The 25,782-nt window shown below is 38.6% G+C and overlaps 1 protein-coding gene across 2 annotated transcripts in view; it reads right to left on the minus strand.

The window, feature by feature from the left end:
- LOC111076107 (inactive rhomboid protein 1) overlaps positions 1-25,782 on the minus strand; it is a 63,559-nt gene that overhangs the window by 23,951 nt on the left and 13,826 nt on the right. For both annotated transcript variants that reach the window (XM_022369746.2, XM_041595886.1), the window contains exon 3: positions 8,462-11,397. In XM_022369746.2, coding sequence (XP_022225438.2) covers positions 8,462-11,374 — 2,913 coding nt within the window. In that variant the 5' untranslated portion in view covers positions 11,375-11,397. The remainder of the gene's footprint in view (positions 1-8,461; positions 11,398-25,782) is intronic.

Here is a 25,782-nt window from a genome sequence, read left to right on the forward strand (position 1 = left end):
TGCCATGGGTCTGCACTTAGCCGAACAGGGGTTTTTGACATAAATGCAATGGCAATAATGTGTAGAAATGGTTTGTAAGTTCTGTTTTATCATTTTTAAGCGATGGTAGCACCTGGTAGAACTACAAATGTTTTCACAATTTGCACAAAAAGTATGCACACGTTTGACGTAAAGTCAGTTTTACTGCAATGAGCTATTTTGTGTGATTTGTGTAAATAATTAAAGAAAAACAGAATTCTTTCAATATAACTAATATTAAATATCTGCTCCGAGCTCCGAATTCGGTTTAAAAAATGTGACATTACAGTATTAACTTCGAAAGTCCGAATCGCCCAAGGTGGCCACCTCCGACTACAGCGCAGGTATAATGTTAAATTATTTGAATGAGAGCTAATCACCAATTGAACAACCTTTATATGAAAGTAAGTTTCGTATCGTTTTAAGTTTGTGTTTATGGGTGTATTTAATCAAATCGCTGGATAAATTGTGCGCAATTTTGATTCCGCTGAAAAATCGGTGTGTGGCACAGTGGAATGGAATTGAGGTGAAATTCCAGCGGAAGTGATTTCTGTGGCACACCTGAATATATTAGTAACCCTCTTCCCACAAATAAAGTAGCCCCCAGGCGATTAATCGCGGTCACTCCATTGTTTTCTTTAAATAAACTTGTACCAGTGCCTCTCCCATTTAAAAATTTGTCATTGTTAGTTCAAGTTTTGGCGATACAGAACCATGCATTGCCACTGCGAAAAACGAGTAAAAAAATGCATTCTGAGAATTGGAGAGAGAACATGCAGCCATAAACTTCCGTGTCTGTTGAGTGTGCATCAACTTCACTATCTATCCCACCAGTAAATAGACATCACGGGCCACCGGATATTGCCTTAATCAAAACCAGCCCTATGTTCCGTCTTCATCTTCCAGTTCTATACCAATCCATCAAAAAAACTAGCTCATTTTATTTTAGTAGCTTATCAGAATGCTAGAGGCTAACATGGGGGTATTGCCACACATACTTATACATTCATACATCTATATGTATGTATGTAGAGCAACACAGTTGAAAGTGAACGGACGTGTTTACCAGATTGTCTCCAGTAATAGGCAAAAAATAAAGCTTGAAACCTTCCTAAAAACGTAAACAAGTGAGCTGATGTATCCCAATTGGAAAGGGTACGTACCGAGCCTATCTTACGCGCGAAGGGTGGATCCTACAGCGGTCTTTGCCAGGTCGAAGACGTGCTCTAGCCAGTGGCGAGGGGCGGAGGGTGCACCCAGTTTCGATATCTCACGCTCTCTTTGCATTGGGACCGCAAAAACAAAATTTTTCCACGCGCACTTTGAAGCATTTTTTCCATTTCTCGTTCGACTCGAGCAGCTGATCGACAAAATAGTGTTCGGTAACGAGCAAAATATCCACAAGCACATATCGTATACATAAAGATCGTAGCAACCAGTCGCTGCCACTAGTAAAACCAAAAATTAAAATAAAGAAGAAGAAGACAAAAAGGGGTGCATACGTCCAGGCGAATTTTTATACTGGTACTTCTAGGCCAAGCCAAGCTAAATAAGGTAAATCAGCTCTGTAGGTCGCGGATCCGCAAAGGATCTTCGCTACTTCGCCAAAAGCGGCAAACAAGAATGGCATAGTGTTCGACGCCTCAGAGATTATTCAAGCGACACCAAAAAGGTCACGGGAAAAATCGGGCCAGAGACAAACTCCGCCAAAAAAGTTCAGGTCACGAGAGGAAAAGGCGGTGACACTCCGAACGAAAACCCAACGGCTCTCAATAGACAGCTCCACAGGAACTGGAAAAAAGCAGGCTCCGCGAAAGGTGAGATCCGATGCCAGAGTGGTAGAGAACGAGGTCACGACCAAGGCGGAGGTACTGGAAGCAGTCAAGATTGGCGTAGATGAAACAACCACCCCCGAAGACGCGGTTAAATACCTAAGAGCTACCGACAAGCACTGCCAATAAACTTGTCGCGAAGTCAAAAATAAAGATCGGATGGGTAATCTGTCCCATGAAGTCAATAATAACTCCAAAACGCTGCTTTAAGTGCCTGCAATTTGGGAATATCTCGTTAAACTGCACCAGAAGAAAAGACCTCCGAGGAGAGTGCTTTAGATATGGAAGAAAACACCACGAGGCTAGAATCTGCAGTAAAGACACACACTGCTTACTCTGCGCACAAAGAAAAGGCAGTCCTACCGACCATGCGTAATCGCGTACCGCGAGTCAGTAAAATTATCAAAATTCTAAGAGCTTTCCAACTAAACCTAAACCACTGCAGGATGCTCAAGGACCTCCACCCAATAATTAAAATAGCTTACATCGCATCGCATCACATGCCACATCGATTACACTACTCGACAAAATCCAACTTTTTTTGTCCTCAAGGATCCAAACCGACTTTTTCTGATAGATATGGGACTTTAAAATTTTTAAAAGAATTTTTGTTTTTTTTCTATGGCAGAACTTTTTTTAAAGAATTTTTGAATTCTGGTATTTTTTGTAAAGCTTTTTTCAGAGGTAGCGCTTATTTTTTTCCACATAACTCTAATATCTAACAAAGAACTGTAAAGAACTTTGCCATTTTGAAAGCTAATGATAACAGCTACAAGGTAAGCCCAAACACTTTGTGATTTTAGCTTAGCGTCTGGAAAAAATATAAAGCATTGAAATGCAAAAATTATGATTTTTGTGTGGTATTTTTTACGAAATTTTGACTTTAAAAACTCAGGAAAAGTCGAAAAAAAATTATATCCTGTGTTCTCTATTTTTTTGTGTATAGGTGCATTAATTGGCGTCGTTTAAGGTATTGTTCATTAATCTATGGAGAGACTTTGGAGCTAAAATTCGTTAACCAAACCTAAAAAATAAAAAAATTAAACAAAAAATACCTTTTGGAAGGTTGCGGGCCCAGCTGCCAATTGGGAAATCGCGATCAGGTACCAAATATACAACCCTTTTTCGTTTACTTTGTTCCGCCAGGACCGACAGTACGTGTCACCGAGTGTCAGGTGGCCAAAATAGCGCAGAGATTGCCAAACAGCATAGCACCAGGACCTGACGACTCTCAAACTGGCCATAGGTATTTTTCCAGACACTTTTGCGCAGGCATACACCAGGTGTCGCACAGACGGCTGCTTCCCTGGGAGATTGAAATAGCAAAAGCTGGTGCTGATCCCAAAACCAGGGAATGACACAAAGGATCCATCGGCAAATAGGCCCAAAGAGGCCCGAAGTCGACGAGCAAGAGACTTCTCTTCAACGTAGCAAAGTATAGTGTTGACGACTATATCGCCGTGCCGATATGGGCTCAGGCAACGAGCACCAAAAGCTATATCAAGGGAATAGAGTTATACTTTAGACTTGGAGCCCTGCGGATCAGTGCGGCTTTTCTCACAGTTTCCATAGAGACTATTCTGGTGATAAGCGACATACCAGCGATGGCATCGAGCTGGCAGAGATGGAAGTCAGTAAATACTACAAGGAGAGGAAGGTCGCCATCACACAAGAAGACGTCAGAGCAGGCAGGAGCAGTCAGGAGCAGGGCCAGGTCCATATGCCTGGATAGCTGGCAGCATAGACGGGGTAGAGCGGAGAATGGCCGCTGGACACACTGACTATCCCTGACATAAAGGCATGGATAGATCGGCAGTATGGGGAACTTACGTTTGAATTGACACAGGTTCTGAGCGGTCATGGGTGCTTTGGCCACGAGGAAGACGAGCTATGCCCCAGCTGTGGAGTGGAAGAGAACGCTGAGGACGCCCTGACTACATGTGTAAGATTTTTGGAAGCCCGCGGACGAGCAGAGGGCACCCTTGGGGTTCCCATCACAGTAGAAGGTCTGGTTGCAGCTATACTGGAAAGCGAAGAAAACTGGACGGCGATTTGAAGCCTCGCGACACAGATCCCAACAGAACTGAGACGTCTGGAACGTATCCGAAACGAGCGGCTGAAACAGGCTAGCCAGCTTTGTGGGTTAAGGCTTCACGGAATTTACAAATGAGTGAACAAAATCATTGAACTGAGTGAACAGCTGAGTAAACAAGTGAGCATGGTAACAGCTGAGCAAAAAAGTGAGTTTGTTCACCCACTTAAAAGTATTCAATTGAGCTAACAACTGAGTTCACTAAAGTGAACACTTTTGAACACTTTGAAAACATTTCACAAATTAGGTTCAACAAGCTGTGGCCGCCGGCCGGCGCGCGGGGTCGGGGGTGCGGGGCGCCTCAAAGGGCAGGCGGGGCCCGGCGTGGAGGGGCCCCACAACAAAGACCTCAAATTCCTCTGCATCTTCTCGGCCTTACTATTTTCATTACTTTCTCGTATATTCCACCGTCATCGAATATATCAATTTACGCACCTCTCCGGTATAAATACCGTTTCTTAATCGCTTACAGAAAAAGACCTTAAATCAGGCTTCGGCTTTCTATTTCCGATTTACTTTTGAAAACAAAAACATTTGGGCTTATGATTTTTTAGAATTTTAAGAATTAAAAAAAAAAAATTTTACATGTAACATTTTTTTGCTACATCTGTTATCTGCATCTACAATGTATATTTTAAATCTAACACGTAGATTATAGATGTACCATTTATATTCTACATCTCCTCCGCTAGGGGTTGCTCGCGCACTGAACGCGGCAGAGTGTGCGAGCGAGAACGAGAATGAGTAGCGTGTCTCTGTCTCTCGGAGGCGGAGGAAGCAAGTGAAAATTAATTTCTTCATTTTGGCTATAATTATGATCCGATCTAATTCAGATTCGGTTGTCTGATAGATATGGATATTCTCTACGATACTGCGTTTTTAGTTTTATCGTATCTTTAAAATTGTGCCTTTCACAGATTTTCGTCTTTTGTGTAGGCGGAAGGGGGCGGGGCGAAATTTTGAAATACACTTGTAGCAGTGTGATATCACAGGAGTCTGGAAACTAAATTTGGTTACCCTAACTCTTATAGTCTCTGAGATCCAGACGCTCAACAAGACGGACGGACGGACAGACAGACATGGCTATATCGACTCGGCTATTGATGTTGATCAAGAATATATATACCTTATGGGGTCGGAAACGTTTCCTTCTCTGTGTTACACACATCCACTTTTACCACAAATCTAATATACCCCTTAACTCTTTTTTGAGTACGGGTATAAAAAGCCGAGAAGGAACGTGTGAGTCGCTTCTGGGGACGCGACTCTACTTTTATACCCGTACTCAGTCATTTTTGAGCTTAGAATTTTAAAAAATTGTACATTTTACATTTTTGCTACATCTGTTATGTTCATATACATCTACAATGTCGATTAAACATCTAAAATGTAGATTATATATACACAAGGTAGATTCTACAACTCCGCAAAGGTCGAGCATTGCATTGAGGAGGTGGGGGAAGCAACTGAAAATAAATTTCTTTATTCTGCCTATAAGTATGATCCGATCTTATTCAGATTCGGTAATCTGGTAGATATGGCACTCTCTACGATACTACGTTTTTTGTTATCTCTTATCTTAAAAATTGTGGATGCCACTTGTAACTGTGTGATATCACATGAGACTGGAAACAAAATTTGGTTGCTCTAGCTCTTATAGTTTCTGAGAACTAGGTGCTCATCGAGTCGGACAGTCTGACGGAAAGACAGACATAACTATATTGACTTGGCTATTGATGCTGATCAAGAATATAAATACTTGATGGGGTCGGAAACGTTTCCTTCTGTGAGTTACACAAATCCACTTCGACCAAAAATCTAACATACACCTTAACTTTTCGAGTACGGGTATAAAAATAAATAAATAAAAAATATAAAGTAAATTCCTTGATCTATACCTTTTCAAGGATCCGATAATAGGTTATACAATACCTGAAGACTCCTACCAGCCTACTTTCGAAGTGTCGGTCGATATTGAATCAAAACCTCAATAGGGATTTCGATTGGTCAGCTCTGTACTTGTGCACTGACGTTATGAAAGCCACAAACATTTTTACAATGTACTTGACACACTTTTTGATTCTTGTGTCTCGCGTTCCGATTTGATCTGGGAAGCCTCCTTGGTTTACAAAAGAGTTAGTCAGATTGAAAAACTTAAAATCAAGACTTTATAAAAAATATCAAAAAGTTGGTTCTCCTTCTCTCTCTACCTAAAAAAACTACCTAAAACTACCTATCTCGATGCAGGATATCTATCTAACTATCTCGATGCAGGATACCCATTTAAGCTGTATAAGAAACAGTTATCGCAAAACGTCCGCACATCCATCTTCGCTATCATTTCTTAATTCGTCGGCAAACAATGATCGGGAAATTGCCGATCTTTTCGCCCAATTTTTCACCAGGTCCTGACGGATTCCCCGGCTCTGTACTCATGTACTGTGTGGACCCCTGCTTAAACTATTCACCTTATTCAGAAATTCTTCATGCTTCCGCCGATCTAGAAGGAATCTTTTATCATTCCTCTCCATAAAAAAGGTAGCAAGAATTGGCTACCTATGCTGGGAGAAATTACAAAAACAAAAGAGCTCGCGGAGCAATGGGCCTGGGCAGCCCTGATTTAGGGTTTCAGGGTTTTAAGGTTACTTCTTGAATACCACAGGGCAATCATCTAGGCCCCCTACATTTCATTCTCCTTATTAATGACCTGACTTCAGTATTAACAAACTCTCGAGTACTCATGTATGCGGATGATGTTAAGCTCTGTGTCCAGTATAAGGAAATTTTATTTGACTCTCGCTTGCAATCCGATCTCAATAACTTTTGGTCATGGTGTTGTGCAAATATGTTACAACTTAATGTCTCGAAATGCAAAGTAATGACATTTTATCGCTCCAGCCCATTCTTGATCCGTGCACCCTCTGCGGTGGATCTCTTGAGAGAACCACATTGGTTGATGATCTTGGTGTTAAACTTGACCCCAAGTTAAAGTTTTCTGAACACATTTCGACTATAGTAAATAAGGCCATGGGTGTGCTCGGGTTTATAAAGAGGTGGTCAAATTCCTTTGACGACCCCTATATAACGAAGACTCTCTATCAGGTGTGCCTCAGAAATCACTTCCGCTGGAAAATCACCTCAATTCCATTCCAATTTTTCAGCGGAATCAAAATCGCTCACAATTTATCCAGCGATTTAATTAAATACACCCATAAACACACACTTAAAACGATACGAAACTTACTTTCATATAAAGGTTGCTCAATTGGTGATTAACTCTCATTCAAATAATTTAACATTATACATTTTAAGTTAATAAAATAAGCATTTTAGTAAATCACTATCACTAATCCGCTGACTGAATTTTCACTTAAAAATTCCGTGCTCAATCCGCTGCAGTCCGAGAATGCCACCTAGGGCGATTCGGACTTTCGAAGTTAATACAGTAATGCCACCTTTTTTAAGTCGAATTCGGAGCAAGATATTTAATATTAATTATATTGAAAGCATTCTGTTTTTCTTTAATTAAGCATTACAAAAAATAGCTTATTGCAGTAAAAATTCCTCTACGTCAAACTTGTGCATACTTTTTGTGCAAATTGTGAAAACATTTGTAGTCATTTGTAGTTCTACCAGGTGGCTTCGCTTCAAAATGCCAAAACAGAACTAAAAAACCATTTCTACACATTATTGCCATTGTCAAAAACCCCTGTTCGGCCAAGTGCAGACCCAAGGCAGCACAAATAGAAGCATAGCGATCATTTTACCAAAAACTGGTAATTGTAATGAACTAAACTAGCAGTAGTTTGAGAAGACAATCAGAAAAACCACATACGTATCGTCTGAACGCGAAAACGAGTCTGATGCGCATCTGAGAAGCCTGCGCTGCAAGGTGTGTATTCTAATATGTTGCCTCCGTAGTTCTTCGATGGCCAACAGTCTCGGTAAAAGCATTTTAATTAAGTTTACCGTAAAATTCAGATGTCTGTTTTTTTTGAACAGCTGATTGCTGCCATGCACGGAGAGTTGCCAGACAACTTCTAGAGAAGTTCTTGTGTACGGTACCCTCAGTGCAAAGTACACCAAGGCCGTATAGAATCAGTTCAGAAAAACTGCTCTGCGTGGGCACAACTGGGATGCAATTGTGAAATTGCCATCTTACCCTAATAGATTGCTTTAAATAACTCTTCCATACTTAGTTAATCGTAGAAAAATTCTTGGTGTGATTATTATGCACAACTTAATCAAGGGGGACGAAGATATCCCTTGACAGTGCAATCATTGGATCAACGTCCAATGTACTATACATATTTAAGTTACGAATAAAAAAAATACATTTCAGAATTTGGATTAGATCAGTACAGCGTACTCTCTATCTCTTTATGGTCCTGGTGTATTGATTGATATATGAATAAGGGATGCATAATAATTCGTTGGTGGGGGAAAGTTGGAGATGTAACGTAAGGTGCGGATGATATTGGTTTATTGTATTTGTTAGTTTTTTAATGTATTTACTTACTGTAGGATAGAGGCCTCTAATACTACAATCAGCTTGAGAACTTTGAACGCAACCGGAGTCATCATTCCGAATACAGCAGGCTGTTTCCCTTTCGTGACGTCTTGTTTTAATAACAACGTCCATGATCTTAATGTCACGTCGCATGCAAGCAGCAAACTTTGCACCAATGTGAACTAAGTCAATATTCCGTGGTCCAATCCACATATTTCGTTGTTCCACATGTTGAACCGTCTGAAGACTTAAACTGGTAACCAGTACCTGTCCTGTTTTTTGTTCAGAGCCAATTCCAATCGGAGCAATACCATAACATATTATCGATAAAACTAAAACTACAAATTGTACGGTATTAATCCAATAGGTAAATACAGGCCGATGATCCGTTCGATCGTCCAAATCATTGACTGAAAAATATTTGATGCACCGTAAAGGGGGTCGCCTTGAGTTTTCCAAGACGCCATCCAAGAGCTGAGCTGTTATACGTGTGCCACGTTGGCATGCAGATGTTGTAGATTGTGATGTTCGCATTGATGGTTGTATTTGGTTAGGGATTGAATTGCACAATTGCATATGACCCGCACTCACTTGATGTACATTTTGATCAGCAGTTAAATTAATATCACCACTTGTGCATGCATTGCTAATAAGAGCGGATGTGCGCCATCCGTTTTGGTGTCTTTCAGTCATGTAAACACTTACTCCAACTCCTATATTGGGGGCACTGGTTCCCAATGTAGAGACACGTGGCTTGATTGCTTGTCTGCCAATATCAGATATGTCATCATTTGCAGTTGTAGTAGATACTTCGCAAGGACTATCAAAAAAGAGTTCATCCACAATTATCATTTCTAAAGCATCCGTCATGCTATTGCTTATTTCTATATCGATTGGTTGATCATTGTGAGTTGGATCAAAACTAGAACTGCTTTGCACATGTAATGGTGCAAAACTACGGGACCATTGATATTGATCTTTTACTCTGTGGCTGCACTTTGTATGCCGTTTATAAATACAATGGAGCAAATAATTAACCATTGTTATAAACATGTGACCAACTGTCGCCTTACGCTCTACAAAAGCACCGTCACAAAAATCTCTGTTTGTATATAATTTGGGTCGCCTATTATCTGAAGAAGTTGTCATATTCATAGCATTTGCATCTTGAACTGGAAGTATGTCGGGACGATCTTGTGCGTAATTATTAGTTGCGTTAGAAAAGTTCCGCTTCAATTCCGGAGTTTTTTGCTTTCCAACTTCAACATTAACACCATGTCTAATGGACTGTTGGACACGATATTCTAGTGCGCTGTCGAACAATCCAAATCGACGAATAGCCAGTCGACGATGTCGACCATGCCACAGAGCACAGTCTTCGGCCTCAGTACTCGGCTCAACTCCGAAAAATTGGGAAGTTGTACGTTTTAAATAAATGACTATTCGTTTTTTGCAAGAGTAATGATGAATTTGTGGCTGTGGTAGGATTTGCAACGATTGGTGTTGATGTGTCTGTGGGTGATGAGTATGATGTAAACGTGGATTGCTTATAAGGTGGCTAAACGTAGCTGCGGTACCTGGTCCGTACAACTGCTGATGACTGAAACCGTGCCTCAGTGCACCATTTCTAATATCTTGGAGCTTCGTTTGAACGGATACAATACTTGATTCAGTATTTTTACTAGCAATTTGCTCGCTCAAACTCGATATTGCTGGCGCAGTCATAGGAACAGACAAAGATATCGGCACAGGACTAATAGGTCCAGTCGTTTGTGTTGTCTGATGTACACCAGTAGTTCGTCGTGCTGTATTGCAATGCAAACATGTGCCAGCGGGGCTACCTGCTTCTATTTGGGTTACTGTGGTACCGGGTGCTACAACAATTAAAGAATCACTTTCTTCTGATCTTCGGCTAGTTATATGTGAGTTGTCGGTACTGTGAGTTATAGTTTGTTCCGCAGTAGCTGTCATAATTGGCGAGCAATGGCTGCCTGCTGAAAAGGCCATGGGAATACTTGTTGATGCTGCGGGCAATGGCGAGGCACAAGATGTTGAACAGGATACACTTGCGACATATGTTTGTGATGGTTTGGTCAAACTTCCATGCATAGAGTCAACATTTCCATTATGGCAGCATTTTGAACGATAATTATATGGCATGTTGCAGTACTGAGACTGCACTGATGATGCAGGGGGGGTCATAATTGCTGACGATGGCTGTAATGTTAGGCCTGCATACAGATCAATGGCAGGCGGTGGAGTTGGTACATATCGCTTGACTGGTGTATGTACTGCAGATCCCAGATAAGAATTAAAATTTTCACATTGACCCATAGGTAGCGCTACGTTGGATGGTAGCAGTAATCGAGTTGAAGAAACAGATGGAACTGTTGATGGAACATTTACTGCTTCTAATAATTTTGTTTGTTGAGCTGGCTTAGCCTCTCTATACCGCTCCAAACGATACCTTGAGTTCGGGGATAAGCCACGTTGATGGTAGTTTGTTGATCCACCCATACCATGCTTCGGAACTAAGGCATGGTTTTCTGACTTTGATATTGTTCCGTTACATGTATGAGTTTTTAACTGGTTAACACAAGACTCAAAGCCATCACTATTAGGTGCGGGCGATGGAGGGGCAACAGTATTGGAATCGTCAATCTTTTCCAGTGGCGATAGTTTCAGCTTTCCAGCGTTAGGCTGGAAAACATCACTGGACTGTGCATTTAAACGAGCAGATTGCAAACTGCAGTACATCACATCACGTTCATTAGATTCAAAGGTCAACGAAAATTGATTGTGAGAATTAATAGACTTTCTCTGATTGACGCTGATATTACCGTTTGCACGCATTATAAAATGAACATTGTCTGGACTCTTTTTTCCAGTTCTACAATTATTGCTTGACAGTTGTTCTGTCATAATAAAAGTGATGGTTTTCTCATCTGAAACGGAAAAATGTAAGAAAGTATATTAACATCATTATTAATTTACTTTCATTTATATTTAATGAATTAAGTCTCGATTAAAAATATGCTAAAGAGTAGTTTCCTTGGCCAAGGGTATTACTCGGGACTTGCTAGGGTCTCTCTCATTTTTTATCATTTTCTTTTGATGGTGTTATAGCTCCCATCCAGATTAACATTTGACACTTGCATTTATTAAAAATCTTCTCTATCACGAGATTGAATTACAGAGTCTCAGTAAAGATAGTAGTAAAAAGTATCAAGCATTGTCCATCAATCGAAATTATTATATTAAAAGAAAACAACTAGTATCAACATTAAACATTATAAATATGAATTGACATTTAACATTTTTTTTGGAATTGCTAACAAATGCAAGTGTCAAATGTTCATCTAGATAAATGAACATCTTACGTCAAATTTGCTGACCCTAAGAAATAGCACCATTAGTACGGTGGTTATACGCTTTCCATATAGGTGGATGTATCACCCTTTATTATAAAGAAAATAATCGATATAAGCTGCAATGAAGAAGTCGAAATCTGTAAAAAATACAAAGAATAAACGGTTGCGCTAAAATTTGTTCAAAAACCCTTCAAAACCTTTATCCCTTTATAAGATCAACCAATTGGGAATTGGGATCGAAATCAGTTACCAAATGTAAACCCTTTTTCGATTGCTTTGTTCCCAATTGGCAGTTGGACCCGCAACCTTCCAAAAGGTATTTTTTGTTAATTTTTTTTATTTTTTAGGTTTGGTTAATGAATTTTAGCTCCAAAGATTCTCCATAGATTTTAATAAGCGATATTTTCGACTTTTCCCGAGTTTTTAAAGTCAAAATTTCGTAAAAAATACCGCACAAAAATAATAATTTTTGCATTTCAATGCTTTATATTTCCCAGACGGTAAGCTGAAATCACAAAGTGCTTGGGCTTAACTTCTAGCTGTTTTAATTATCTTTTCAAAATAGCAAAGTTCTTTACAACCAGACGTAAGATACTAAAGTTATGTGAAAAAAAGAAGTGCTTCCTCTGAAAAAAGCTTTAAAAAATACAAGACTTCAAAAATTCTTCAACAAAAAGTTCTGCCTTAGAAAAAACAAGAAGAAAACGCTTCTGGGGACGCGACTCTACTTATACCAGTACTCAGTCAGAATATAAATTGTTGACCTTATGATTTTTTAGAATTTTAGAATTAAAAAAAAAAACATTTTACATTTTACATTTTTTTTCAACATAAGTTATCCACATTTACATCTACAATGTATATTCTACATCTAACATGTAGTTTCTACATCTTCACCGCTAGAGGGCTCGCGCGTACATAACGCGCCATAGAGTGCGAGCAAGAAAGAGAATGAGTAGCGGGTCCTGAAGTAGTCGGGGGAAGCAACTGAAAATTAATTTCCTAGGGTACAATCGTTCTTATGTATAACGGAGAGCAAGAGTTCTCCCACGCATTATATGAAAAGAGTACCACCGCATAAGTATTAGTGCGCGTGGTCTCTGCCTGAGTCTAATGGAAATGCATGATCAGCATTAAGGGGCTTTTGAGAGGGAGACCCATAGCCTCAGTGTTAGGGCGTTTGGGTTCTGCCTGAGTTCGGGTAAATGCATGCTCAGCAGTTTTGGTAGCTGACCGATCTGCGTTCAAGTCTTAGATCGTTGCTGTGCAAAGGAATGTGTAACATAAACATAAGATGTTTATGTCACTGCTCATATGTACGCGCTTATATATGTAATTAATATATAACAGAATGTTACATATGTACATGCATGGGTTCACTACACCTCCCTTTTTAAAAAAATAACGTAATATATGAAGTTATTTAAAACAATATTTGAATTTTTTGTTTTTTGTTTTTTGTCTTTTATATTTGAAATTGTTATATTATCATTTTCTCCTATACTATCTACCTTATATGGTCCAGTATATTTTAAATCTAACTTATGACCTGTTTCATTTTTCAATAAAACCTGATCTCCTGTTTTTAATTTTAAATCTAAACAGATTTTATCATAATTAATTTTTTGTTTCTGTTTATTAGATTCTACCATTAATCTTGCTCTTTTAAAAGCTTGTTCTAGTCTAAATTTTGATTCTTTAGCGTAATCATCTATATTATAAAGATGATCTATTCTATCTATGCTATTAAAATGTGTTGGTAAGTTCAAAGTCTTACCGAAAACTAATTCATATGGACAATAATCATGTGCCATAGAGGGGTTTGTGTTGAAGCAATATACGAAGTATTGTAGCCATACATCCCAATCTGTTTTGTCAGTTGAGATGTATGAGCGTATGAACTCATTAAAAGTTCTGTGGCTTCGCTCCACGGTTCGTACACTCTGGTGATGATGTGCAGTGGATGTTATGTTTTGAATATTTAAGTTTTTACATAAATCTTCAATTATTGAATTTTTGTATTCCGTTCCCATGTCCGTAATGAACGTCTTCATTGGACCGTACTTTAGAATAAAATCTTCAAATATAGCTTTAGCTACTGTTTTTGCACTTTTGTTCTTGATTGGTATGGCTACAAGGTATTTTGTCAAGTCACAGATTAAAGTGACTGCATATTCGTTTCCTTGTTCTGATTTAGGAAGTGGACCGATCGTATATACAATTACCATATCAAACGCCATTTGTGGTGTTTCAGTTATAGTCAATGGGGTCTTGGTATGTTTAGTCGTTTTGGACTTTTGGCATTTGGGACACTTTCTCACATAATTTGTAATTTGACGTGTCATGTTTTTCCAATAATAATGCCTTCTTATGTTCGCTAATGTTTTAGCTATACCTGTGTGACCTCCCTGGATTGGATCATCATGGAATGTAGACAGTATCTCTTCTTTTTCTTTATTTTCTTTTATTGTGGTCACCGGCTTGAGCAGCGCTACTCTTAAATTCTTTAATATTTTATTGCCCTTGTTCTTAAAAGAATCTATTGAAATGTTCTCAAAGATTTCTTCGCTCGGTGTCATTTTAAGTTGGCTTATGTTATTTATACCGGCTTCTTTTTCAAGCCTTTCGAAAAATTGACCTAAGTCGAAGGTTCCATTAGTATAAAAGTCGCTAACTTTAATTCTAACAAATATCTTTTTCCCATGTTTAAAGAAGCATTTAGTCGAAGATAAATGTAAGGTCACTACTTTTTTAACATCATCATTTTGTATGACTTTGTATATATTGGGCTTTGAAGAGATCGATTGCTTTTGCAATTCTGTGTTTGAACCTGCGCAGGTTTTTTGTCTACTTTGATTTCTTGTAGTGACTTTTAATACTGTATTGGTTGTTTGTATATTCTTTAAGTCTGTAATGGTTATTCTTGATAACGCATCTGCTATATGGTTGTCCTTTCGCTTAAGATACTCCACAGTAAAATTATATTCCTCCAAATCTAGTCTCATACGTATTAATTTTGAGCTGGGGTTAATCATAGAAAATAAATAGGTAAGTGGCCTATGGTCAGTTTGACAGTGAAATGTTTGCCATAAATGTATGGTCGAAAATGATTTATTGCCCAATGTATTGCTGCTAGTTCTTGTTCTGTTGTGTTTTTATTACTTTCTCCCTTTGTGAATGGTCTTGATGCATACGCTACTGGTCGCTGAGTTCTATTATAATTTTGTGTTAGAACAGCACCACATGCTTGTTTACATGCATCCGTTGTTATACAAAATTCTTTGCTAAAATCTGGATATTGCAGTAAGGTTGGTTTTATCAATTGTACTTTTAAATATTCGAATGCTTTCTGACATTTATTTGTCCATTCGAAGTTAACATTATTTTTACATAATCTTGTTTACATATCGGAAAAATTTTTAATGAAACGTCTATAATAATTGCAAAATGCAACGAATCTTCTAACGCTATCTGCGTTCGTTGGAACTGGGTATTTCTCTATAACGTCATATTTCTTGTCGTCTGGTAAAATACCTTTATCAGTACACTTATGACCTAGAAAGGTTACTTCGTGTCTGAAGAATTAGCACTTTTCAGGGTGCAATTTAAGGTTGTTTTTCCTACACATATCAAAAACGCTGGTGAGGTTTTTAATCATGTTTTTCTCGGAACAACCGATGACAATTAGGTCATCCATATACAAGAATGCCTGAGAAGGTTCGATACCTGAAATTGCAATTGTCATCAGTCTTTAAAAAGAATTGGGCGCTATTTTTAAACCATATGGTAATCGCGTGAAGCGATAGGAGCCATTGCTCGTTGAAAACGACGTTATATTTCTTGAACTTTCTTCAAGTTCTATTTGATGAAAACCTGACATCAGATCTAGGCATGAAAAGTATTTAGCTCTACCTAATTGATCAAGAATATCTATATCTACTATTTTGTCTTTTATTAGCTTTTCTACTTGCTTTATTACTTCCTCCTTTTGACTGTGGGGAATTCTGTAGTTTTTTATATATATCGGTTCATCATCTATCATTCTTATCTTTTGTTTATAAAAATTATTAGTTGATATCGATTCGGTTTCTGTTCCGAATATATCACAGTATTTGGTGCATAATTCTGTAAGAATGGTTTTGAATTGAATGGGGAAGTTTTTATCTAACTTGTCTAAAATTTCGGTCTGATTATTATTAGGATTGGTATTTACTATGTCGTAATCATCTAATGGTTCGAATTTTATTGTATTTAATTCAATGATTGCATTTGTATTTGTTGTATTTAATATTCGGACGAAGGTGTTTTGAGAGTCTGAAATAGAGTTTCCAATGTATACTCCATTTTGAATCTCTTGATTTGGTATGAATATATATTCAGTTGCTGTATTTATAGCAATCTTTCGGACAACTTCGGATCGTGCTGGTAAAATTGTTAAATTGTTTTCTAGTATATGATATACATATTGGAATATTGATGGGATAATTGAAATTATTTGGTCTCAGGATGAGCCAAACATTTTCTGGTTTTAAATCTATTTGACAATTGAATTTTTTCATGAAATCTATACCAATTATTCCATCGCAAGGAATGGGAAAGTTTGAATCTCCTATATGAAAATTATGTGGAATAGCATATTTTCCTGAGAGAAGTTCTATTCTAATCTATGTTACGAAATGTGTCTGTATTTTCTTTTATTAAAGATATGTCCGCACCTGTATCTACCAAAAATGTATATATGTTGTGTGTTTTTTCATTTTGTAATGAAACAAAAAGGTTGAAATTAAGATTGATAATGTGAACCGTTACTGTTTTTGTTTTCTTAAGGGGGCTTACTGGTTTTCCGGCGTGGTTTGCACCTGTCGGACATTATTATTTTGCCTGTTAGAGTTGGCATTATTACCACTATAGAATCCACCGTTTTGACGGTTGTTTCCTCTATAGTTTGTATTGTTGTTATTACTATTGTTGTAACGTCGAAAATTTCCTCTGAAATTTCCGCGTCCTCGGCTTTGGCTACTTTGGTAACTACCTCGGTAGTTACCTTGGTATCCACCTCGGCTTCCGCCTCGGTATGAGTTTCCTCTATATGAGTTATTACTCTGCCGATTATAGTACAGTACGGTATCAGTTTTACCGGTTGCATCTGTGCAACTGTTTACGAACTTGGAGACAGCTTCGTTCATGTTATCGAACTGTCCTGCTTCCATGATAAGTTTAACTTTTTCGATGGAGCAATTCTTTGTCATAGCTTTTACAGCTTGTTGGGTTGAATATTTAGTGGCAAGTGAAAGGGAAATTCCGTGTGCAATATAGGCGCTTTCTAGAGCCTTTGTCAATTGTTGAATTTCCTGAGTATAAACGTTTGCAGTTTTATTTTTCTGTTGGACGTTCAACATTTTAGCGTTCAGTACTTCAACTGACTCACCTTTTACGTCATTTTTAAGCTTACGGATGACGTCTGCTATTGTTGTTTCTGATTCTATTAAGTTCCTGGCATGTCCTTTAAGTTTTGATTTAAGGACGGATACAGCTAAAACTTCATGAGTTCCTTTAGTGGAATCTACTATTTCTAGTGCGTCTAGGAAACTTCTCAGATTTTCGTGTTTACCATCGAAATCTGGTATAAGCCTGGAGGCTGAGCTGAGAAATTCTATATTTGTTTGTGCCATTGTTGTTTCTATTTCTTGGTCAGTTTCTAGGTCAGTTTCTAGTATTACTTGTTCTGCTATATGTATTGTATCGGGCAGAAATGATTTATTAAAGCTGGCTAGACTGGTGTAATTGTTTGGTAAGGAAAGTTGCAAGCTATGTATTGTACTGATTTTAAGAAGTTTTTCTTGTAGGTTTGCTAATACTTCTATAATTTGGGTTTTAAGAAGTTTTTCTTGTAGGTTTGCTAATACTTCTATAATTTGGGTTTCATGTAAATCTGAAAGTCTTTCTTGGCAATTTTGATAGATAAGTACTATTTTATTATATTGTGCAATAAGTATTTCTGTATGCTTTGTTATAGTTTGTATTGTGATATGCACATTTTATGCACATTTATTTAAACATTTAAAAGATCTATCAAATTCTGCTCTAATTCTTACAATTGCTTTTGTTATCGGTATCCAACCATTGTCCATAGATAATCGGATATTTTGAAATAATTTTATTTAATTAATTTTTTTTTTTATATATATATTTGTGTTTATATAGTGGTTGTTGCGTACTTTTTCTTTAATATCTTATTGTGCATTGCATACAATTTTAGCAAAAGCATTGTGGATAGCAAAATAATTATTATTAGTAATAGTGTCCACAGTGAACCTATATCTTCTGTGTGATCTACTATTTCAAGTTTATTGACGACATTTGCCGTCGGATTTTCGATCTTTGATTCTGTTTTACTCATGATTGAATTATTGGGTTTTTCTTTTATCTCAAAAATTATTTTTAAAATTTGATATATTATTATACCAATTATCATTACATTTGTGTCCTACCTAATAGGCGAATGGCTTTACAGGCCAATCTATTTTACCGGTCGACTCAATTGTCGTCGGGTATTACAAAAATTAAATTTATTTATATTGTTTTAATAGTATTTAATATTATTTTGATGGGAGTTCTCTATAACGCTATCGGTCCGTGGCCCAGCTTGTCGCGCTGGCGGTGCCGGTGCTGTGTCTTCGCACAGGCTAGTTGGATTGGGTGCTGGAGCTGGTCATCTCGCAGGCTGATGGGGTGCCGGCGCTGGTCATCTCTTTCCGTTTCGGCAACACCCATATGCAAGTGTTGTTGCACGTCGGGCTGTAGAGTGGTCCTTGGCAGTCTCCAGGGCACTTCTTTTGTTGTTTTGGTATGGCTCTGGGGGCAGGACGGTGATTAACAAGTTGTCTATTTTGTTTTTGTGTTGTGGCACAGGGTGAGCTTTTACTTTTTAATAGCGACTCGAGGTGTTCGAGTTCGCTCTATAACTTCACTGCGACTTCCCACTTCGGGGGATTGTCGTTTTTATACAGAAAATTAACGATATCAGAATTTCTCTTTCTGATCCGTTCTTTTAAACCACTTCTTCTGGGTTTAAGTTTAATTTGGGTGCTCATCCCTGTACTCACTCAGATATTTCTTTGCTGTTTCTGTCCTTATTATTCCAGTTGGGCCAGTTGTTCATCACTGTCCTTGTTGTTCCAGTTGTTCATCATTGTATTTATGCAGCAGTATCACCATAGTACGGAACACAATAATGCAATCACACAATTTAACTGTTCCTTTGGCATGGCCACAGCCTTTAATATGATTTGATTTAGATGTTAAAATTATTTAGTTGTTTTAATCGAGCAGTGTCGAATTTGTCACGGTCGCCATGTTAAGTTACAAATACTTAGCGAAACTAGGCCGCTCAGCTTGGTGGCTTAATTCCGAATGTTTATTGAATATCTTTTTGGTTCTTATCCTAGGGTACAATCGTTCTTATGTATAACGGAGAGCGAGAGTTCTCCCACGCATTATATGAAAAGAGTACCACCGCATAAGTATTAGTGCGCGTGGTCTCTGCCTGAGTCTAATGGAAATGCATGATCAGCGTTAAGGGGCTTTTGAGAGGGAGACCCATCGCCTCAGCGTTAGGGCGTTTTGGTTCTGCCTGAGTTCGGGTAAATGCCTGCTCAGCAGTTTTGGTAGCTGACCGATCTGCTTTCAAGTCGTAGATCGTTGCTGTGCAAAAGGAATACGTAACATAAACATAATTTGTTTATGTCACTGCTCATATGTACGCGCTTATATATGTATTTATATATATAACAGAGTGTTACATATGTACATGCATGGGTTCACTACAGTAGATTATTATGGGACTTTAAATTTTTTTAAAGAATTATGGTTTTTATACACATACTCAAAAAGAGTTAAGGGGTATATTAGATTTGTGGTAAAAGAGGATGTGTGTAACGCAAAGAAGGAAACGTTTCCGACCCCATAAAGTATATATATTCTTGATCAGCCGAGTCGATATAGCCATGTCTGTCTGTCCGTCCGACCGTCTTGTTTGTCGTCTGGATCTCAAAAACTATAAGACTAGGGCAACCAAATTTGGTTTCCAGACTCATGTGATATCACACTGCTACAAGTGTATTTCAAAATTTCGCCCCGCCCCCACAAAGGACGAAATTCTGTGGCAGGCACATTTTTAAAGATACGATAAAACTAAAAACGCAGTATCGTAGAGAATGACTATATCTATCAGATTCCCGAATCTGAATCAGATCGGATTATAATTATAGCCAGAATGAAGAAATTAATTTTCAGTTGCTTCCCCCCGCCCCCTCCGGCAAACAACAACGCAACTCATTTTCCTTCTCGCTCGCACACTCTGCCGCGTTCAGTGCGCGAGCAACCCCTAGCGGAGGAGATGTAGAATATAAATGGTACATGTACAATCTACATGTTAGATGTGGAATATACATTGTAGATGTAGATGTAGATAACAGATGTAGCAAAAAAAATGTAAAATTCAAAATTTTTTTTTAAATTTTTAAATTCTAAAAAATCATAAGCTCAAAAATGTATATACTGACTGAGTACGGGTATAAGTAGAGTCGCGTCCCCAGAAGCGACTCACACGTTCCTTCTCGTTTAATATTAATATTGTGTAAAATATCCTTTGGCCTCTTCAACACATTTTCAACGCATAGAAATAGAGTCCCACATCCCTTGCAGTTTTATTTTTAGGTCAGAAAGTGTTGTAACGAACCATGGTTATAGCCATGGCTCGTCACAAACGGCGGAGGGTCAGCGCATCCACGCTGGCGGGAGACAATAACCAAACTGATATACACAGAGCTAACGAACAATGGCTCTAGCCACGGTTCTCCACAAATAGCGGTGTGTCAGCACCCCGGAAAATAAAATAGTCTTAAGCAACGCTCACAATTAATTAAGAACTCTCGACCAACAACTCTACACATTCTTGTCCACACAACAATTTAAAACACCCCACCGCTTGGGACATTTCGCAATCGACGGCCTACATAAGAAATATCATTTGCGTTATTTCACAATAAGTCAAGCCAGCATAAAATTATCGACCTACCGGCCCAAATTCAGCTATCACCTTCCGCGATGTCGAGTTAGCAAAATCAATCCTAAACCCAATTCCAAACTGCAGCCCGCACCTACTGCGATGCAGTTATTGTTATCCAATAAACTTAAGTCAGCAAGAATTAATTATTTCCGGGTCTCAGGTGCGATCGCCAGCTGCATAAAAGGGCCAAGATCGACCGAAAGAGTAGGCAGTCCATCAGCCCGAACACAAGACACAGGCAGTCCATCAGCCCGGACACAAGACACTGCACTAGACAGTCCCTCAGTCACACACCCAAGACACTGCACTACGCAGTCCACCAGCGCACCATACAACTACAAGCCAGAGTAGCAACGTAAAAGAATTTAGTGAATGAATAAATACTGAATAATCCAAGAACAACAAAACTCTCGCATCATCATTTTTCGCTTGCCTACTGCATTTTTCAAGCCAGCCCGACATCTGAAGTCACCTACAATCTACAAATTTTCTTGTAGCGGACCCTGGACAGACTGATGCATACCTCAGCCTGAAATAGGACCTCACAGTGTTCTTTGAGGTTAATATTTTAGGTTTCTTTTCATTATTCCCCGTATATTCTCGGTTCGGCTTAGGTCCGGGCTATTTGATGGCCAATCTAAGACCCCAATTTCCATATACTGCAGCCATGAGTTGGTTCGTTTGGCAGTATGAGATGATGCTCCATCCTGCTGAAATGTATACTTAACTGTCCTTTCAGGCAGTCTTTATGGTACGCTACAGTTTTGTTACGGATGATTCTCCTTCGCGCATCACAAATTTAGATTAATCGCTAAATATGATGGTGTTCCATTACCTTTGAGTCCAAGACATCCGTTCCCGAGACCATTGTAAACGCTTCTCCTTTTGACGAAGCGTAAGCAATGGTTTTTCCTTGGCCTAAGAGTAATTTAAGCTATTGAGTATGTAACATAGATAATTATAACTTATATCCAATATCTCGCAACTGCACTCAGACCACTCAGAGGCTTAATTTCTCGAACTTTGGCGACGATCAGTCTTTGCAATTGTGGCCAGGGCTCTTTTGTAACGAAATGTTATTGCCGATTTTCGGCCTCTATTTGCGATATTTTCAATATGGGCATTTTTTCTTAAAATTGTCTACAATGCATTGAACGGACGACTTAGCCAGATTTAATTGCTTGGCTATTTCACCAAAAATCTTTTCCGATTTATAATAATCTATAACTAAACTACTTATTTCGTTGCAAGTCGGCTTAAAACGTGCCATCGTTGCTAAACTTTGACTAAATTGAAGCAATTACACATTTCTTACATTCTGCATTGTATGACTGATTCCAGATTATGACTAGATAGTGATTATGTTACGCTGTTTGCTTTTGTTTTGATCTTCTTTCAATTCTAAGCTAAGCTAGCGCACCTTACGAATAATTGGTAGTCATATTTTCCTTATCAGTTAAGCAAAGCATTCAAAGAAATTTTTGTTATTATTGTTGTTGAAGTACAACAAAACTTTTTTTTCCTAAGGTTAAGAGAATAAAATGATCATTCAGAGAAAAATAAGTTCGCATGTGATATCTACATTAGTATTGAAAATATCGTCTGTCGAACACTGCATAGGGGTAAAAGCGCTTGCCGTACGAATTAATAGTGGTCGGTGATCGTATGTTCAAATGGAATTCTTTGGTCATAATGTCATTAAATATGCGCAGCTCTCCAACACCTTTGTTTGAAATACAGCCCCACGCCATAACCGAAAGCTTCCCAACTTTAACGGTTGGTAAAATGCTTTTGGCTGTTTTTTTATTTCCCCAAACATTTCCTGGTCCATCATGAGATTACATCATTACCTTAGTCTCGTCACAAAAAATTACATCATTCGAGTAATCCGGAGAACTGTTAACATTAAAAATTGCGAAGTTCAAGCGCTTCTCAATGTTGACAGCAGACAGCAATGGCTCCTTCCTTGCTACATATGATAAGTAATTGTGGCAAATGAGTATTTTTCTCACTGTCTCATGGAACACGTTCTTGCAGTTTGTTTTAATGTCATTCGACAATTCTCTGAGCCTTATTTGCGGTTTATTTTTAATTGTTTTTAAAACTTCCGCACAATCCCGGCGAGAAAAGCTTTGATGGTCTGCCGTCAGAGCTGTCAGAATTCCAGCAAATCATCAATAAACGAGAAGGAACGTGCAAGTCAGTCAGTATATACATTTTTGAGCTTATAATCTTTTAAAATTAAAAACAAAATTTTACATTTTACATTTTGTTTCTACATCTGTTATCTACATCTACTATGTATATTCTACATCTAACACGTAGATCATACATGTACCATTTAGATTCTACATCTGCTCCGCTAGAGGCCACTCGCGTACATAACGAGGCAGAGTGTGCGAGCGAGAAAGAGATAGCGTGTCTCTTGCCGGAGGAGGCGGGAGATGCAATAATTATGACCCGATCTGATTCAGATCGGGTTCGGCAGTCTGGTAGATATGAGCATTCCCTACGATATAACGTTTTTAGTTTTATCCTATCTTTAAAAATATGCCTGACACAGATTTTCGTCCTTTGTGTGGGCGGAAGGGGGCGCGGCGAAATTTTGAAATACACTTGTAGCAGTGTGATATCACATGAGTCTGGAAACCAAATTTAGTTTCTCTAGCTCTTATAGTCTCTGAGATCTAGGCGCTCACCGAGACGGACAGACGGACATGACTGTATCGACTCGGATATTGATGCTGATGAAGAATATATATACTTTATGGGGTCGGAAACGTTTCCTTCTCTGCGTTGCACACATCCACTTTTACCACGAATACAATATACCCCTTAACTCTTTTTGAGTACGGGTATAAAAACGTGACTTGAAACGAAGCTAATTTTAGAAGGAATCAGACCAAGTAAGATTAGAAAAGAGCACGCGATCGGTCGTTTTCGAACTTTCTGACCCGTTAGTTTTTCTGTTGTATTAATTCAAGCAGTGTTTGCATTTTGCAAAGAATTTATTGACAGCGTCAAAAATGTCGGTCTTTTATTTTCTTCATTTCTTTTACGTTTTGCTTGGAATTTCGGAACTTTTTTTGTCATACCTATAGCTTATACATATTTATATAATAATTAATAAACAAAACTTTCCCAAATAATTCCTGTATTTATTTTTTTAATGATAATGTTGAAATTGTGTGAGTTATTTAGTTTTGCAAGTAATTAGTTGTCATACTTTATGCACATAGTATGTACAATGTACATACTCGCAAATTTAATAGTGCGGTGGACTGTGCGATCACCTGCCCTGTTGGTGCGTACATCTCAGAGTCGTACATTAAATATGATTTCCAATTACAATTAGAAATATATGACGTTAATCCTGATTTAGTGTCTCGAGCCGAACTTATGGATTTATGTAGTTCGGCTAAATCCACGCACAAGTCCATGACTGCTAAATTGGAACAAAAAGCAGCCATTGAGTCAGAATTTATCACAGGTATCTATAATTGACTAAATTTATTAGAGACTTTACCGAATAAAACAATTGTATCAACTTTTTTTTTACCAGAATAGTGGATAGCGACCTTATATTAAGATATGGGGAGATGTTTAATTATTGACTTGTTTAGAGAAAGAAGCGCTAGGAACAGTAAAGGCTTACCAAGTGACCGAAAAATATTATCCGAAGGCTCTTTTTGAAGCACGTGTCATAACAACATCTGTGCTGAGATCCCTGATTGATACAGTGTCCGCTTTTATTATTCGAGTCGCTACAGTTTGTGGGTGTTAAGTTAATTTCGAATGCACTTCTTCATGTCCAAGGTAGATCGAAAAACCTCTCCAGATACGAGAGAATTAAGATTAGATGATTATTAGATTCCATCGACCCACTGTGACTTGGAAAAACGTGTAACGAGACATGGCTAGAGCCATGTCTCGTTACAAACAGCGGAGTAGCAACGGATCTACGCCGTTCGAGAACAACCATTAAACTGATATACGCAGAGACACCGAACCATGGCTCCGGCCACGTTTCTCCTCACAACTAGCGGTGCGTCAGCACCCCGGAAAATACAATAGTCTTAAGCAACGCACGCAATTATTAAAATTAAGAACTCTCGATCAACAACTATACCCATTCTGCATTATTTCGCAACCAGCACAGAATTCTCGGTCACCCACCTCCTGGCTATCTTTCAACTTCCGCGATGCAGAGTTAGCAAAAACTCATTTTGAAGCCAAACCCAATTCCCAACTGCACCTTCCGGGATGCAGCCTCAGCAAAACCACCCTGACACACTAAAAATTGTCAACGAAGCACCAAGCTTTGACCTAGTTACCACACCCCACAATTATTGTTATCCAAAACCCTTAAGTCAGCAAGAATTAATTATTTCCGGGTCTCAGGTGCGATCGCCAGCTGCATAAAATGGCCAAGATCGGCCGAAAGAGCAGGCAGTCCATCAGCCCGAACGCAAGACACTGCACTAGGCAGTCCATCAGCCCGAACACGAGACACTGACTAAGCAGTCCACTGGCTCACAGGCCAAGTAACAAGATCCGCGAGTAATCCATCGTAAACAAACCCACGAAGAATTAATTAATAAAAATAATAAACGCCAGCAAAAACACAAACCACGATTTCTTGAAGTATTTTCGTCAGCAACACAATGCTCCTCCTGTCACCTACCTCTCTTTCGGTCAGACAAGGCCGCCCCGAACCTAAAAGATCCAGTAATCTACAAATTTTCTTGTAGAGGACCCTGGACAGACTTAAGCATACCTCAGTCGAGATAGGACCTTACAAGTGGCGCCCGAGCAGGGACTTTTTGGTAACTTTAAGGCGACTAACACCTTAATACGGAGCTTTGTGGAGTAAAGACCCACGGCCACTG

Source organism: Drosophila obscura, unplaced genomic scaffold (assembly GCF_018151105.1).
Source record: "Drosophila obscura isolate BZ-5 IFL unplaced genomic scaffold, ASM1815110v1 contig_137, whole genome shotgun sequence".
In the NCBI taxonomy this organism is placed as follows: domain Eukaryota; kingdom Metazoa; phylum Arthropoda; class Insecta; order Diptera; family Drosophilidae; genus Drosophila; species Drosophila obscura.